General features: G+C 39.3%; 1 protein-coding gene and 1 pseudogene across 1 annotated transcript; one reads left to right on the top strand and one right to left on the bottom strand.

The window, feature by feature from the left end:
* LOC141827214 (uncharacterized) overlaps positions 1-1,252 on the bottom strand; it is a 6,409-nt pseudogene extending 5,157 nt beyond the window's left edge.
* A 3,993-nt stretch (positions 1,253-5,245) lies between these two features.
* LOC141828249 (uncharacterized) lies at positions 5,246-18,274 on the top strand. Its single transcript, XM_074715648.1, has 5 exons — positions 5,246-5,934; positions 12,653-12,770; positions 13,788-14,140; positions 14,218-14,316; positions 16,568-18,274. Exons 1-5 carry the CDS (start codon positions 5,246-5,248, stop codon positions 17,697-17,699), a joined length of 2,391 nt encoding a protein of 796 aa, XP_074571749.1. The 3' UTR covers positions 17,700-18,274.
* Positions 18,275-18,485: the final 211 nt, after the last annotated feature.

Raw genomic sequence — 18,485 nt, forward strand, 5'->3', positions numbered from 1 at the left:
AGAATATATAGATATATCAGTTGCAATGTCCCTATGTTAATCTAACTGAGCATTAGATAAAAGAGAAAATGGATACAACTTACAAGTAAGATAAGTGTTAAAGTACAAAGACATTGTGCAGAAATAAATTACTCAAAGATAGAGAAAATAAAAGAAAATGTAACCAAAACAAAACAACTTATACAAAAAGGACCAGATACAAGAAAATATTACTTTATTATTTCAAATAAAAGTTCAGAGACTCAATTAATTCACTCAAAACTCTATCTCAAGAACTTCTTGGTTCATTAGATGCAACCATGTGAGATATTGGAAGAGATCATCTAATATAATCAATGTGTTCGGACATTTAGGGAAGCAATTCAAAGATGCACAAGCGGTTGATGAGCAGTGTGGTCATAGTCATATAGACATGAATAATGGTTCAAAAATGAATAGTGAATATAGTCAATAGAAAGAGCACATAACCTTTTCATAATGATAAGTATATTGCATATTTCGCAGCTTATATATCCTTTAAACAACCAATTTGCAGAATGTACAGATCACCTCTGAAGTTGTGACAAAGTTAATAGTTAAGCTCTTTGACTACCAACACATGATATCTTACAGGTAAGAAAAAACAATGGTAGTAAAGTTTGAATAACCCCAAATTAGATAGGTCCAGTAAATATCTCAGAAACATAAAACCTCCTACCTCTGATGAATACTTAAAATCCCTTAACGAGGATAAATGGGCAAAACTGCATCTTTCCAGTAAAATATTTTCTCGCTGCAAACAGACTGAAATGATACACAGAGACTGAGAAAAGAATGGGATACCGGACTTGCGAAGGGAGACATTCCGCTTGTGGGGCTGAGGCTGGGCCGGTGCTTCCTTGGCCTCGCGGGCAGCTCGTTTCGCGAGGTTAGTCTGGTGGCGCTTCCCCTGGGTGTGAGCCAGATAATTTCCCTCGTTGTTATGTAGCGTCAGGCAGAGCTTGCACTCATAGCTGAAACGAACCCGATTGAAAAATCATATCAAAGAAGAAGGGCACGGCAAGCGCAAACCCTACCCACCAGAGGGTTCCGCAGAAACTCCCAACGTTTAGGATGAGTACCTGCCGAGATGGTTGCGCATGAAGTAGGGGTCTTTTGCGAGGTCGATGGTCTCGAGGGCGAGCCGCCGGAGGCGCTCCCGGCGGTCGATCGCCTCATTCTGAGCGGAGGCGGCTCCCCCGCTGCCCGGCTTCGATCCCCACTCCCGATCCATATCGCTCGATGCAGACTGGTGACACGGCCCAAACCTCATATAACTTTCACATCGTTTCGGATTCGAACCCTAGAATCCCAATACGAATCCGATCTAAAATCCGGGTTCGTTGGAAATGTGTAAAGCCTTTTTTTCCTTTTTTTTTTTTTTTTTCAAGTATACCCAACGCTTATTTTTTTCTAAAAAGGGTATCTCATTATTGTGAAAATTTTCTAAATGTCCTTTAAATTCATTTGAAATAAGAATCATCCATTTGGAATAGGTCCGTTGGATTGGTCCTTCCAATCAAATAATTTAAGGGGATCTAATTCATATTTTATCAAACTATTTTATGGTTGATCCAAGTGGATTGGCTCATCTGAGCCAGCGATCTGCACAAACCCACCCACGATGTACTTAATTGTCCCATAGGTTGAGAAATATTTCCTTTTAAAATTTATTGAGCGCGTGAACTTAACCAACCTAATCCACGTTCAAATTTAAAATTTTTAATTTTTTTTAAATATTTTTTATTTTTTTAAATTCATGGATTTAACCTACCTAATCTACAATACTAATGTAAAATTTTCAATCTTTTATATATAATTTTTATTTTTTTGATAGACTCATGGGTTGATCCATCTAATCCACAATCTATCTTGAGTTGAGTTAGATTGGAGATTTCCTAGTCTGTCAAAATAGAGGGTTGGTCTGTCCTGCTATATAATACATTTTTTAATGGATTGATCTACCCCAGTGCACTACTTTTTTATATTTGATAATTTGGATTTTTTTTATAGTTTTGATGATCTGATTAATCTTAGAGCAACTAGTTTGACTCCATAGAAATTTTTCATAGATCTCTAAGGATAAATCCTAAAAGCGCCTCAACAACTGCGTCAACAGTCAACCTTCATAGTCTTCACCATCCTATAAGATCGTTCCAATACCAAAATGGATATTTCACTCATAAGGTAAACTCGTGGATTTTTTCTACACGTCGACACTTCGGGCCACAACCGTCTGATCTAAATTTTTCCATCAAATTCAATGTCGATATATGTCCCAATTGAGGATGGAATTGGAGTTTTTTTTTAACATTGTTAGGATAAGAGAATTTTAAATTTTATAAGTTTTGAACATTTTAAGAATCATAATTCCAAAAATCTTATCCTAATATAATATACTTCAGAGTTGAGACAGTAAAATTATATATTTTCATCTTTCAAAATGTCAATGAGTTGGATAAGAAATAATTTTAAAATTTATCATATCACAAAGTAGTAGTTTTATACGTATGCATGCTACTTATAGTTAATTATATTTGCTGAAATGAAGAATTGAAGGCAAAACTGAGACATTTTTACAGTGGAGTAAAAAAAATGGATATTTTTATTTTCACTTCGTTTAATCTAATCACTAAATACTAAATTCTAAATTTTAAAATCTAAAGTCTAAAACTTATACTCTGAATTAAAAAATAAATAAAAACTATTTTATATTATATGTTCAAATATATATATATATATAATAATTTAAACCGTTACATGCAATTAAATAGGAGCTCTATTCAACTTTATATTACCCTATTTGACAACCAGCCATAGAATTGATTAGTTGTTGGTTATAAATTGCCCTTTCAATCAATGGCGGAGCTAGCCCGGATGATTTATCCAAGCTAATCTCTCATTGTGAACGACACCGACATAATAACCCAGGTTGTATCCTTTGTTTTTTTTTAAAAAAAAAATTATCCATAGATTTAAGCTTTTACGTCGTTGGACCCGAGGTATAGCCCGAGTAACATATAGTGTGGCTCCGCCCATGCTTTCAATAATCTACAAGCCAAAGTGGAGTGTCATGAAGTCTATTGAAAAAAAAAACTTATATCATCTCTTATAGAATTGTAGATTCTTTATTATTCAATGTTCTCCTCTATTATGATCAACTACAACTTGTTGATTTATCTCCTCATAGATGATCATGGAGCCGACCATGTAGGGTTGCTAAGGTGATAGATTTCACTTTTTTACTGAAGTAGATTCTTTACTATTCATTTTAGGCCTTTGGAATCATTGAAGGGGTATTCTATTTTATTTTTTAATCAAAAGACGTCTTCCATTAGCAACTCATGTATAATTATGCAATTGTCTTCTAGTACATTGTTCCTATTATTATCTACCATCTGTATTTTTTTTTATCTAAATCTTGAATTGAGGACGCGTTGTAACAGTTACGAAATCGTAGTTTCGCAGTTGCTACAATACAAACATTCACATTATAGTAGATATGATTTCGTAGCTACTACCATGCAAATTCAATTTTGTTCATCTATCATTCATATTATAATAATTATGAAAGCGTAGCTGCTATAATATATATAACCACTATGATTTTATAGATGCTACAATACACCTCTGATTCAAGATTTAAGTTGAAAATATAAACGGAAGATGATAATTACATTCAATAAAACTTTACCACCATATTTGTAGGTCATTGTGTACTTGATGAGTTCCACTTATTTATTGTTGAGGTCCATCCATCACTTTTGCTGCAGTAAAAAGGTGGAATTTATCACTTCAACGGTCTCATACAGTCGGTCTCATGATCAATTATGAAAAGGTAAATCGAGAAACAACAATTGACCATTACGGAAAAGAATATTTTCTTGATTTTGTTGAAATTCGACTCTTGCCCATTATAATAAGTCTATCCTGCATTAGTCAATTCAACTATATCTCGAAAGCAAGCGGATGCCTTTGGACAGGCAAAGGATAATATAATAAAAGGAACAATACAATGATTAGTGACCTCACGATGTTTTACGTGAATAGACGATCGGCAACTAATGGCTATGAACATTCAATCGTAACAAATATCTAGTCTTAAGATTACAGATAAAGATGTATACCACTAAAAAATATTATACACATTAAGATACAATTAAAGAGTGATTAAAGATTAGCGGAAAAAAAAGAGGGTGATGAGATGAATATTGAAAAATTCTCTTAATCATAAATAATTTCATTTTTTCCAATTAAAAAAAGGCACTCAAACTTTCAAAATAAAAATAAAAAGGCATCATGTAAATAGTCAAAAAAAATGTTTTCAAAATAAATTAAAAGATGATGCCCCATTATATGTTTTGTTACTGAAAATAACTTTTATTTCAGTATTGCTTTAATTAAAATTATTATACATAAATTATTATTTATATCAAAATATCTTTACCAACTTAATTAAAATTATTTAAATTTTATTAAAATTATTTTAGATATGATCAAAATCACTTTAAAATAAATTATAATAGTTACTTAGGAATGATAGTAGCTAATTAGGTAATTACTATAATATTTAACTATTAAAATTATTTAAATTATATTAAAATTAATTATTTTAAATTATTAAATTCACTTTAAAACAATTATAGTACTTAGGTAACTATTATATAATTGTCACTATTACAATAAATTATATGAATTGTTAATAGCTACTTTCACATTTTAATAATTAATCATAATAATAATAATAATAATAATAATAATAATAATAATATTTTTAAATGATTATCACCACCTTCACATTTGAATAATTAATCGTATTTTTGACCAATTACAGTTTCTGATTATCACAAATTGTAGGAGCTATCTTTATACTTTTTTTTAGAAGAATAATTAATCGTAATTATTATAATAATATTAAAAAAATAAATACTTCTGAAATAAATAATATAATAGAGCTTTTTTAAAAATATAATTTTTTATTATTTACATAATTTTAGATATCCTTTTAGTTTTTAAAAAAAAAAAAATCACCCGATCACAAATTACAAGCTGACTGAGGGTCATCGGGTGCAAATATATAAAAGGAGGGGTCCTGGTTGTATAAATCAATCATCACTAGATGCATAAAACCCCTCAGATTGAAGAATATCATTTAAACCCACCCTCGTCCCCACGCTCAGTTCGTACTGTTCCATCACGAGGGTTATCGGTTGCTCTTCCTTCTCCGATGGCATTCTCTCCGGCTTCGCTTCTTCTCCGGCGCTCCTCCGTCGCCGCCCCCTTTTCTCCTTTGACCTCTCTCTTTGTGCCCTTCCTCTCGCTCACCGTAAAAATACCCCCTTTCTTCGCTTTGTCCCGCTCCCTCTCTGCAGCTTCACTCCCGCATTCGTCTGATTCCTCTGCCCGCCTTGACTCCCCCATACCCTCCCTCTCTGACCGCCTGGCTTTCATTCTCGACCAGATCGACGCCGTCGGCCGTGATCGCGGAGATGAGGACTCTGCTCTCCGGCGCATCCGCTCGTGGCACCAGACGAAGGCCCCGATCCCGGACCCTCCCCCGCCACCACCCCCACCCGATGACGATGGGATTTCCTTGACCCCAGCACCTCGCGAGGAGAACCAAGACGAGATATTTCGCGTGCCAACTGATACGAGCACGAACATGAGTACGAGAGGTGTTCGTAGGCAGGAGGTGGAGCTCGTGCACCCCTGGCCCGAGTGGATTGAGCTGATGGAGAGATTGCTGCAGCAAAATTACTTCGACTTTCGTAGGACAGACGAAGAACGTGTGGCGGCAAATTCGTCCATCGACCTGCCCTCCTCGAAGGAAGAAATGGGGTTTGATTTCTTAAAGGATTGGACCACTGTGAGGGATTCTTGTATCAATTTTGGCCGTGACCGTTTTGATATTTTGAGGTAAACGGAAATCTCTATTTTTGGTTGTTTTATTTTGTTTTGGAGGTGTTCGATGATCTTCTAGCCCCTAATCATGCTCAAATTTGTCCATTTTTTTGTTTTTTCCTTTCTTGTTGGTCGCACTATCACATTTTGTGGAAGAAAATTGGTTTTCAACTGACAAACTATAGACTATAATTTGGTTTGTGATAAAAATTAGATTCAACAAAACGCATCCGTCATCTCAGGGACCTGTTTGTTTAGATGGAGACAAGGATGGACGAATTACTAGGTAGATAAAACCATATATCTCTAGGGTGGATCAATTAGGATATATGGTTTTATCTGATAAAGCTCACGATATATCTATCTTGTTCCTCGCAAATTGGACAGATTGAGAGAGGGATAGATGATAATACATTTTTACACACTATTTTAAATGCTTCTTTTATTCGCTCCAATTTTATAACCTACCTTGAGTGCAATCTGTTTTTTTTCTTTTTAATACCTCTCTTTGTTGCACACACTCCTATGCCTCTTCATTGTCTCATACGCCTCTCTCTTTTTCCCCATGACTCTTGGTACTTTCTATCTTTTTTCTCATTTCTTCAAGGATTAGACTATCCAAAAAGACTTTGATATTTCAGTTTTTTTCCGACAACAAATCATTTGGAATTGACTAGTAATTAGTTGGCTGTCATTCTTATATCATCTATCGAACATAATTAAAATTGTTTGTAAGATTTGTATAATAATAATGATGTATAACATTGTCTAGAGTTGAATGATGGAAATATCATTGTTTAATTTGACATTTTAACTTTCTTGCCACTGGAAGAACATTTGAAAAGATTGAAAATTAGCAAGGTGCAATGAAAGAGAAAAGGAGCATATGGAGAGTAGGGATGACAATTAGACCCGGACCCGATGGGGAATCCGTTCCCCGAACCCATTTTGACCGGGGAATCCCCGAATCCGAGAAAGCGGGGATGAGGATGGGGAATCCCCGAATCTCGGATGTTAGAATATTAATATTATGTGATGTGACCCGGTCATATAACCTGGTCTGCCCTAACCATCTATATATATGGTTGTAATCCTCATTGTTTTTTTTATTCAATTAATAAAATTATTCCGACATGGTATCAGAGCGATGCCCTAATCCTCTAATTCTTTTTTAACTCAGTGCCCCGGTTTCTTCTCTCTGGTGCCGCCGCCACCATCTCTGTTCGGCTTCTTCGCTGTCGAAGGGTTCTGCGGTGCTGCAACTCTCTTACGCGGGGTATCCTTTCTCGTGGACTTGGCAACCTTCGCAGACGCAGCCACCGTCTTTGGCTTAGGCTTCGCCTGAGACTTCCTCTTTTCTTCCGCCTTCTTCGCCGGGGCATCCTTCTTTACAGCTTTCCCCGCCCCCTTCGGCGCCGTCTTGGGCTTTGGCTTCGCAGCTACCTTGGGCTTCGGTTTGACGCCCACGCCAGCAGGCTTCTTGGTCTTCCTTCTGTACGTGCTTCCCATGAAAAGATATGAAGAGTTTGTAGATTGCTTTGATATTTGAGCCTTTTGAAGCTGCATCATCATTTGAAAAGATGCGAAGAGTTTGTAGATTGCTTTGATATTTGAGCCTTTTGAAGCTGCATCATCATTTGAAAAGATACGAAGAGTTTGTAGATTGCTTTGATATTTGAGCCTTTTGAAGCTGCATCATCATTTGAGAGGCTTTGCCTTGGACTTGGGCTTCTCCAGAGTGGAGATCTTGCAGGAGCTCTTAATCTTGGGGTTCTAAATCTACTTTATGTCTCTCAATATGGATCGTGTTAATGCTTGCAAGGATGCTCGATTGGACAAGTCTGCTAGATGTCGTCGTTGTCCAAATGCTGATCATGCTTACACTCATTGCCCGAACATCGAGTGTCGTTATTGCCACAAAAAGGGTCATGTCCGTCAGAACTGCCCAAAACTGAGTCGCATATCCTCTACAGTTGGCTCTTCCTCCTCCATGGCCGCCGTCACAAATGTTTTGCAACCGCCTCAGTCCACTACTCCCACCCTTATGGATATCTATAAACTGCTCACTCAGGTTTTATCTACTAATCCTTCATTAGCCACCACATCAGGTAACCGACAATGGTTCTTAGATTCTGCTTGTTGCAACCATATGACCTCTAACATTAATCTATTACATTCTCTAAAACCTCTCACCACTTCGCCTCCCATTCACACTACAAATGGTGCCCCCATGCATATCACACACATTGGTCATGCCACTTCACCATCTCTCCAAAATGTCTACTACATTCCCCATTTAACATTAAACCTTGTTTCTATTGGTCAGTTGGTTGAGCAGGGACTTACTGTTATTTTCACGTCTTCTGGTGTACAGGTTCAGGATTCGCAGACGGGCCAGATTCTTGGGACAGGGCGCAAGAAGGGTCGCCTGTTTGAGCTTTGTTCCCTTCAACCCTTTTCTTCTATCTCTGCTGTTGTTTCTCCTTCTTCCATCTATCAGTGGCATCTCAGACTTGGGCATGCTTCATCACATAATCTCCGATCTCTTGCTGCTAAAGGTTTTTTTGGTTCTATTAAATTTGAATCCTTTGATTGTGTGCATTGCAAGCTTGGCAAACAGCCAGCACTTTCTTTCTCAAATAATCATTCTATTGCTGATAAACCTTTTTCCCTAGTTCACTCAGATATTTGGGGACCCTCTCCTGTTGGTACGTTTAAAGGTTATCGATATTTTGTAATCTTTGTTGATGATTATTCCCGATTTACTTGGATTTATTTTTTGAAAAATCGTTCTGAACTTGCCTCTACTTACTCCACTTTTGCAAAAATGATTCAAACACAATTCTCATGTCCTATTAAAACACTCCGCACTGACAATGCTTTGGAATATAATGATTCTACCTTTCTCAATTTTCTTTCTGCCCAGGGCACTGTTGTTCAGCGCTCATGTCCTTACACTTCACAACAAAATGGTAGGGCTGAACGTAAACATAGGCACATTCTAGATACTGTTCGTGCCATGCTCCTTTCTGCTTCGTGTCCTGATCGGTTTTGGGGAGAAGCTGCCCTTACTGCTGTCTATACAATCAACCGGATGCCTTCTTCTGTACTTCAGGATGCCATTCCTTACGAGAAGCTCTTTGGTCAGCCACCAGATTACTCCATTCTTCGTCCGTTTGGCTGTGTCAGTTTCGTCCACCTTCCCCCACATGAACGAAACAAATTGGAGCCTCAGAATCGTCTGTGTTGTTTGTTGGGATATGGGGTAGAACATAAGGGCTATCGTTGTTGGGATCCTGTGTCAAATCGAATTCGTATTTCTCGTCATGTCACCTTTTGGGAACATAAGATGTTCTCTTCTGAGTCCAAGTTTACCATTCCTTTTCAGACTGATTCCCCTTTCTTTGTTTTGGATCCATCTCCTTCTTCTGCAGGTCCCGAGCTCACACAGATTCCTGTTGACACTATCGATGCTTCCCCGTCACCAACTGATTCCCCTTTCTTTGTTTTGGATCCATCTCCTTCTTTTGCAGGTCCCGAGCTCACACAGATTCCTGTTGACACTGTCGATGCTTCCCCGTCACCTCAAGCTGACTCATCTGCGTCTCCTGAACAAGTATCTCAAGTCCCTGCTGCCACTGGTCGACGTTCAACCCGTATAAGTCGTCCTCCTGCTCATCTCCTTGATTACCATTGTTTCTCTGCCATTCTATCTAACCATGAGCCTAGGACCTTTCGTGAGGCAAACTGTGATCCATTGTGGCGTGAGGCTATGTCTGAGGAACTGCAGGCTCTTGAGAAGACTGGGACTTGGGATATCGTTGATCTACCACCTGGCAAGAAACCTATTAACTGCAAATGGGTTTACAAGATCAAAACAAATTCTGATGGATCTGTTGAGCGCTACAAAGCTCGTCTCGTGGCCAGAGGTTTCTTACAGGAGTATGACATTGACTATGAAGAGACATTTGCTCCTGTTGCCCGTTTGACTTCTCTACGTTGTCTTTTGGCTATTGCTGCTGCTCGTCGATGGTCTCTTCACCAGTTGGATGTGAAGAATGCTTTTCTTCATGGAGATCTTTCTGAGGAGGTTTATATGAGTCCGCCGCCGGGTTCAGACATTTCGGGGAAGGTATGTAAGCTACGTCGTGCTCTTTATGGTCTGAAGCAGGCACCACGAGCTTGGTTCGCCAAGTTCAGCTCAGCACTTATTCAGTATGGGTTTACTGCCTCTCCCTATGACTCTGCTTTATTCATTCGTCGCTCCTCATCTGGGATTATTATTCTATTATTATATGTTGATGATATGGTGATCACTGGAGACGATGCCTCTGGAATATCTGATTTGCAGACCTATCTTCATCAGCATTTTGATATGAAGTGTCTTGGTAAGCTGCGTTACTTTCTAGGTCTTGAGATTTCCGACACGGCAGATGGTATCTATTTGTCCCAGGCAAAGTATGCTTCTGACCTCATCTCCCGTGCTGGCCTGACTGACAGCAAGACTGCCTCGACTCCACTTGAGGCAGACTGTCGTTTCACTCCTCTCGATGGCGCCCCTCTTGAGGACCCCACGCTCTATCGTCAGTTAGTGGGCTCCCTGATATATCTGACAGTCACTCGTCCTGATATAGCTCATGCAGTTCACATCGTTAGTCAGTTCATGACTAGTCCCTGTACAGCTCATCACTCTGCTGTATTACGTATTCTCCGCTATGTTAAGGGCACTCTCCTACATGGTCTTCACTTCTCTGCTGATTCATCATTGGTACTCACTGGTTACTCTGATGTTGATTGGGCAGGCGATCCCACTGACCGACGCTCCATCACTGGTTATTGTTTCTTCTTGGGTGATTCTCTTATTTCTTGGCGAAGCAAGAAACAGACTGTTGTTTCTCGTTCCAGCGCTGAGTCAGAGTATCGTGCGCTTGCTGATTCTACTTCTGAGCTTCTTTGGATTCGACGACTTCTTTCTGATCTTGGCATTCCTCAACCGCCTGCCACCGATCTTCATTGTGATAGTCAGAGTGCCATTCAGATTTCTCGAAATGATGTGTTTCATGAGCGCACTAAGCACATTGAGATCGATTGTCATTTTGTACGGCAGCATGTTAGTGCTGGCACTGTGCAATTGCGGTCTGTATCTACCGAACATCAAATTGCAGATGTCTTCACCAAGTCTCTCTTGCCGGGTCGCTTCTATGTGTTATTAAGCAAACTCAAGCTGATCTCTACTCTACCACCTTGAGTTTGAGGGGGGGTGTTAGAATATTAATATTATGTGATGTGACCCGGTCATATAACCTGGTCTGCCCTAACCATCTATATATATGGTTGTAATCCTCATTGTTTTTTTATTCAATTAATAAAATTATTCCGACATCGGAAAACGGGGATGGGTCGGGGATGATATTCCAAATATTCCCCGTCCCCATCCCCGAACTCGACCCATCTTATAGTTAACTCTTTTTATTTTTTTTCTTTTGTAGGATAAGTGGTGTCAAAATTTTGAAAAATTGAAGAATGAAAGAATTTCAAACTTATTGTATCGATTATGCATTAGTTGGATGTTGTTTTAGAGATAATGTTTTGTTTTAGAGTTTAATATTTGGTTTTATAATGTTATTTTGTAAGGATTTTATAATATATATATATATATATAAAAGGGCAGCCCAGTGCACGAAGCTCCCGCCATGCGGGGTCCGGGGAAAGGATCCATTGTACGCAGCCTTACCTTGCCTTTGGCAAGAGGCTGTTTCCAGGATTTGAACCCGTGACCTCTTGGTCACATGGCAGTAACCTTACCGTTGCGCCAAGGCTCCCCTTCATAATATATATATATATATATATTTAAATTAATATTTTAAAAAAATAAGACGGGGATGAGGATGAGGATGGGGATGGGTATGGGTATGGGGATATCCATGAAAATATCCGCGGGGAAAACCAACCCCGAAACCCGCGGAGATCCCCGAAACCCGCTGGATACCCTAAACCCGACGGGGATGGGGATGGTATTTAAATTATAATACCCGACGGAGATGGGGACGGGGATGGTATATGGGTTTGGGTTTCGGGGACGGAGATGGAGAAGGCTTCCCCGCGAACCCCCGAACCCGTTGCCATCCCTAATGGAGAGAGAACATTATTGACTTTTTAATTCAATTTTAATTATTATTTCTTTGGCTTATCACTCTAGAACAGGTGAATAGGTGGATGAATGAAATTCCATCAATTATTCAATTTTTCCAAGCAAACATGCATCCCACCCATTCATCCCTCATCCATCTGTTCATTCACCCATCATTGAAGAAACCATATATCTTGTTTCCTTGAAGAGATGGTAAATGAAAGGATGAATATATGAGAGAGATGGAAAAATAAGATAGAGGAATGAAAAGGAGTTGTCCATTGAGTTGTTTCCTGGAATGGTTGTATATAAAGAGGATGATGACTTTTTTTCCTTATAATCAAGGCGTGTTAATTAACTTTCCACATGGGTTACAAAGGATAGTTACTCAAATTCCTCTTAAATATCGGTTTTCCTTCTTTATTTGCCAAAAGGGAATAATGGAGTGATGTTCGTTCCTTCAATTTATCCCTTGTTCCTTGTCCATCCTTCAACTTCTTCATTCATGGAAACACACCGTTTAAGTTTTAGCTGCATTGCATATTGTTATTGACTATGTAACAGTTATCTTCCTGATTAAGTTGAACAAGAATTGGAATGCAGATCATTGTCGAGGAAGGATATACAAGTTCTGGTGGGTCATGGATGCCCAAGCATGGACTCAAAAGTTGTCTTCTCAGCGAAGTTGTTAAGAAAGCTCGTGCACCTTGATGAAGGAGATGTATGTAACACCTTCACCATATCTTATTATATTCATGAACTCGATGGAAGTGTGTTGTAGAATGAACTGCTGGTTATCTAGTCCATGGCTCATTTTCTATGATTATACAAGCTTGCATCACCTACTAAAGTCAGTCCTAATTTTGAAGGTTGTTTTATGATACGCTTATTGACTTTTCCTGAAATGTTTCTTATCAAGTTAATGTGAGACATGCTGAATATTAGTCGAATAGGATTGGAATTGTTTTTAGAATGAAATTAGCCAAAGATTTGAATTGTGTTTGAATGAGTTATGGTGCTTTACTTGCCGCTCTGTTATGACTTTCCTTTGTTCAAGAGCATTACACAGAGCTCTTATATAGGTAAAATGTGATGATTCTGATTGAAGCTTGTTTAAGGTCTGGGTTCTGCATTTGCAAGAAAATGGTTTGTTTTAGGTCTTCTAAACTTATACTCAATTCATTACTCTGTACTGGAACTATTAGAATATCCAACATGAATTATTTCAGAATTTGCTAATTTCGCTGTGGTTGTGAGCCATCTGATTCATGTTAGGATTGGCTCCAGATGACCTAATAACTGATGAATGACTCTTCGATGATCTTGATATGAAAAGAGTCAGCTAAGTTGGATTAGTAGGCTCAGGAACATCTTTGTTAATTGTCAAAGATTGCTAGAGTTCTTAACCACTACTAGTATCAAGTCAGTCTAAATAAGAGATTGGGAACCTGGCAATTTCTAGTCAGTCTAAGCAACTATCTTCATTTTGCAAAATTGATGATAATGTAAGCAACTTAAACATCTGAGATGAATGCAACAAATGTATTAGTTTCCTATAAAATCTGATAAACATAGCAATCAAAAATGAGTTCACGAGTTCATTTTCCTACTTAAGCCTTGTACTGATAGATAATGAAAACCAGATTCACATCATTCACTACATTCTTATCAATTTCCATGGTCGAATCAATTTGATGAAGCAAACTGCACAGCTGCTGATGCTTTACTTTGATCTCAGGTATGTAGTTCATGCAACTTAAGGAATTCATGTGGCAGAGGATATATCTTAACACTCAAGGAGGATGAGGCATGCACTCTTGACATTATGCGTATCTTACTAACATTTGGTTTTGATCATGTAAAAGAAACAGTTGAAAATAAGCCTCTCATGGAAATGAAATCTGTAAAAATTGTAGTTCGCAAGTTGCTACACGAGATTGTTAAGTTGAGTGCAATTCCAATAGATCCCAATCTTCCACCTCCTGTAATCAAGAAGCCTCCTCCTAAAGTAAAGCAGCCCCCTCCACCACCGAAAAAAAGAGTGGGGCGATCTGATGTAGAAATGATGAAAGGAGATTGGCTCTGTACCAAGTATGTCTTTTACCTTTTGTTTTTGTTAAATTCTACTTGTGCTGTTAGTTGACTTGAGCTAATTATTTTGAATTTAGGTGTAGCTTCATGAATTTTTCAAAAAATACTGTTTGTTTGCAATGTGATGCTGAACGACCCAAGCGGCAACTCCTCCCTGGAGAATGGGAATGTCCTCAGTAAGTACTTTCTATCTTTGGTCTTGGTATCTTTTCAGTTACTTGGAAGTGTGAATAGACACATGAGGGTGAATTGAGTGTTTTTACTATATATATATATATATATATATATATATATATATATATATATATATAGAGAACTGATCTACTGCGCGAATCCCCGTCCGCGAACCGTGCGCGACACCCAACCCACGCCCACTGCCGCCGCTGCCGTTCCGCCGTCCGGCCACCTCCGGCGACCGGACCGGGCCCGATCGACGCACCACTCGCCGGCGCATCGACCGGCGTCGGTCCGGCGGCCTCCGGTGACCGGACGGCCGCGAATTCGGCCGGAATCCGCAGCTCTGCCACCCACAGCCACTGCCGCCGCGATTTCATCGCCGTCCGGCCATCTCCGGCCGCCGGACCAGGCCCGATCGACGCGCCACTCGTCGGCGCGTCGACCGGCGTCGGTCCGGCGGCCGGAGATGGCCGGACGGCGGCGAATTTGGCCGGAAACCGAGACCACAGTGACTGGCGCCGTTTCCGGCCAAATCGCGGCCGGAATCCGGCCAAATTCCGGCCGGAGACCGGCCGGGGAAGGACCGCCGGCGCCGGGCGGTCCTTCCCCGGCCGGTCTCCGGCCGGAATTTGGCCGGATTCCGGCCGCGATTTGGCCGGAAACGGCGCCAGTCACTGTGGTCTCGGTTTCCGGCCAAATTCGCCGCCGTCCGGCCATCTCCGGCCGCCGGACCGACGCCGGTCGACGCGCCGGCCAGTGGCGCGTCGATTGGGTCCGGTCCGGCGGCCGGAGATGGCCGGACGGCGATGAAATCGCGGCGGCAGTGGGCGTGGGTAGGAGAAGGTGCGGACGGGATCGCGTAGGGAAGGTGCGCGGCTGATCAATTTCCTATATATATATATATATATATATATATATATATATATATATATATATATATATGTGTGGAAAGTAATTAAAACTAGTAACCTACTACAATATGTGAAAATGAGTATTCATTTAGATGCACATTTTAAGATTTTAAAATGCACAAGCTGTTATTTATAGTTTCCTTAGCTCGGAGTAACAATTGATATGTAATTCCAATCTTTGTGCCTGAACACTAGCACACACCTTATCTATGGTTTTCCTACCTCAGTGTAGCATGAAATCGACAATAAACACCAAGCAAGGAGCTTCTTAAGACAATTGAACTATCCCTAATTGTTTCTAGTCTCTTAGCTGCATTCAACTTTCAAGAATTGATGTTCGTACTAGAATATTATGTCATACACTCAACAAAAGCAATAGAACTTATATTCATGCTCTAAACTGAGATTGCATTATCTCAAATTGTGCTTGCAGCTAAGAATTCTTTTGAATCCATAAAGGTATTAAAATAATAATTTTAGTACAAAGCAACAAGAGAGAAGGTCAATTCTCAACAATGGAGTCATTTCTAGACAATTCTTATTGTGCTTAGGTCTTCTTGATCTCTCCTAAAAGTCTTGAGAATACACATCATTTAGGAGATAAATTATATACTCATAGGACCAAAATTGCTCTACAAAAGATTTTGATGTATCAATAAGGCCAAATCTCATTAAGGTTGGTTCAATTGCTAATTAACAGGGTATAGTAGAATTGATTTGTAGCGGAATGGTAAAAATAGTAATCAAGTCTATAATAACTATATTTTGCCAAATGGCAGACCAGTTACTGATCTACTGGTTAGCTTGTTATTGCTGATCAACTGGTGAGATGATTTCTTAGGCGTTTTAGCAGTCTATACTGAAAATGGTTCAATTATTGTCATTTTAAATCACCATCTTATCTGAGGTAGTTGAGATGTATCCACGGGTTGAGTTTGTAGGTTTTATCAAAGTGTTTAGAATGCGTTGGATTAGGAATAACACTTTATAGGAAAAAAAATATCATAGATAGCACAAGCAAGCAATCAAATTACACACTTCATAAACCCTGCATATGACTCAGAAAGCATCTTTGAAACCTTCTCCATGTTACATTGAATGCTTTGTTGTTGCCTTTTCATTGGTTTCTATTGTGCTGAACTTGAGCATGTTGATTAAATTCCTTGCGACACTTGCAAACTGCAATTTAGCAGCATTGTTGTTATCAGCATGGGCTGTCAAGATGACCAGGGAATGAAATTTATGCTTACATTACTATCTGTCATGATGTCTTTTTCACAAAATATCTTTCATAATTTGGAAGTCATCGAGAATCTAACACCCTATGTCTTCTCTATAGGTGCAATTTCTTGAACTATAGGCGAAACATGACATGCTTTCATTGTGAACACAAGCGCCCCCCTGATGAATATACAAAAAGTCAAGTGCATACAAGAGAGACAAGAGGATATGGTCCAAGAACAAGAAAGGATTCAGCTTCAAATCCTGACTTTGATGACAATGAATCTGATGGAGCTGATGTTGCGGAGTTTGAGTTAGCAAATCCTTGTAAGAATGATCGAGCTTCTTTGGACAATCAGTCTTATAGGAGAGCTGATGTAGAATCAGAAGATGATATGGTACATAATGGTATGGTTTCAAGAACCACAGAACGAGATCACTACTTTAAGGAAGACAATCAAAAGATATCTACCTTGCGTTCTCATGGAACAGGATTTGATGATTTTGATGATGAAGAGGATGATGATGTAGACAGTTATGAGCTTGATAGGAACCAAGCAAGTGAAGTTTCTCAGATAGATTTTTCTGAGTTGGAAAGTACATCTGATTCTGAAGGTCCTGAAGAGTTTGATCAATCTATAAACTCAAAAAACCAAGCTGCAAAAGATACTATATCTGACACTGAGGATAAAGGTACTGCTGAACATCCTTATTGGAGACCTAGTTATTTTGCAGATTCTGGAAGGGTAGGTGGTGGCAGAGGTCCCCCACGATGTTCTAGAGAGATGACATTTGTTTCAGATGATGACTTTGATTCTGATTCTAATGAAATGGACGAGAGCTTAAGGTCAAGACATGGGAAAGGCCAGCAAGGAAGGGCTCGGGGACAAAAATTTTCCAATTCTGGTGACAGATACTGTTTTGGTATGGAGTCTGATGACGACGACTTATCCAGAGGTAGTAAAAGAGGAAAAGCCTCTTCGAGAGGTTCGCAGAGAGAATTTGGAGTTACTGATAGAACAGGCAGGAGGAATTCTTTTGGCCGTGGCAATCATGGTTCTAGAGGATCACACATGCATCAAAGTGGTACTGGAGCCGGCCACAGAAGTTTAAGAGAGAATAATGAATTTCAACGATTTGATAGGCAAAATAACAAGGAAGGATTTGGTACATCAGATCAAAGGAGGAACCGGTCTACGAATGGAACAAGAGGTTCACGAAGAAACGGTAGAGGCTGGGATTGGGAATAGTTTATTCTAATTAGTTTAATTGGAGTAGAACTAATGATGTGAATGGCAAATGCTTGTACCTCAAGTCTAATGCTTGTGATGCTTAATGCCTCAGCACTGCAACTCCAAAACCTCCATGGAAATATGCTGCCATCGTTTTCGATCAGCTGGATTCTTAACTTACTAATTTGTGTTTATTGATGGCGAATGCTTAGTTTCTATAGTTGAAGCAAGAAGCCAAGAGACCCCTAGTTTCGAGCATCCTGATATGTTTCTTCCATTCCAGCTAAGTTGTTGGAGGATAAAATATTCTTCTGTCGATATGCTTATGGTGATCTGAAGCTGGATAATTCTTTGCATTTGTATCGGCCAAATTTTCATTTACCTTGTATTGTTTTTGAAATTTTGTTAAAATCTGTGTATCCAGATGATATATATAGATATATAGCCTTCTATAATGAAATTCTTGAGTCGCATGAAAGGAGCAACAAACATCAACTTACTCAGCCTGTTCTATCTGTTGGGTGATCATAAGATTTCTATCTTCAGATCTGATCAAAGCAAGCCGCATCTCTCAAGTAAGTGCCCCTCTTTTTGAGTAGGTGAATCAGTCATTATCTTTTACTGTCTGGTTTTGCATTAACATTTCAGATTCTCGCTGTTGTCAACTACTTGCAAAGATTCACCAACACCAATTTGCAGCAGTGCGGAATCCCATCCAAATCTCTCTTATGAATCATGTCGATATCTCTCACGTACTGTGCAGCCACAGGGAGAAGCATTGCATGAGTCAGCAAAGTCATCTAA

The sequence above is a fragment of the Curcuma longa genome, chromosome 4 (assembly GCF_044706935.1).
Source record: "Curcuma longa cultivar G26 ecotype Majalengka, Jawa Barat chromosome 4, ITB_CL_G26_1.1, whole genome shotgun sequence".
Taxonomy (NCBI): domain Eukaryota; kingdom Viridiplantae; phylum Streptophyta; class Magnoliopsida; order Zingiberales; family Zingiberaceae; genus Curcuma; species Curcuma longa.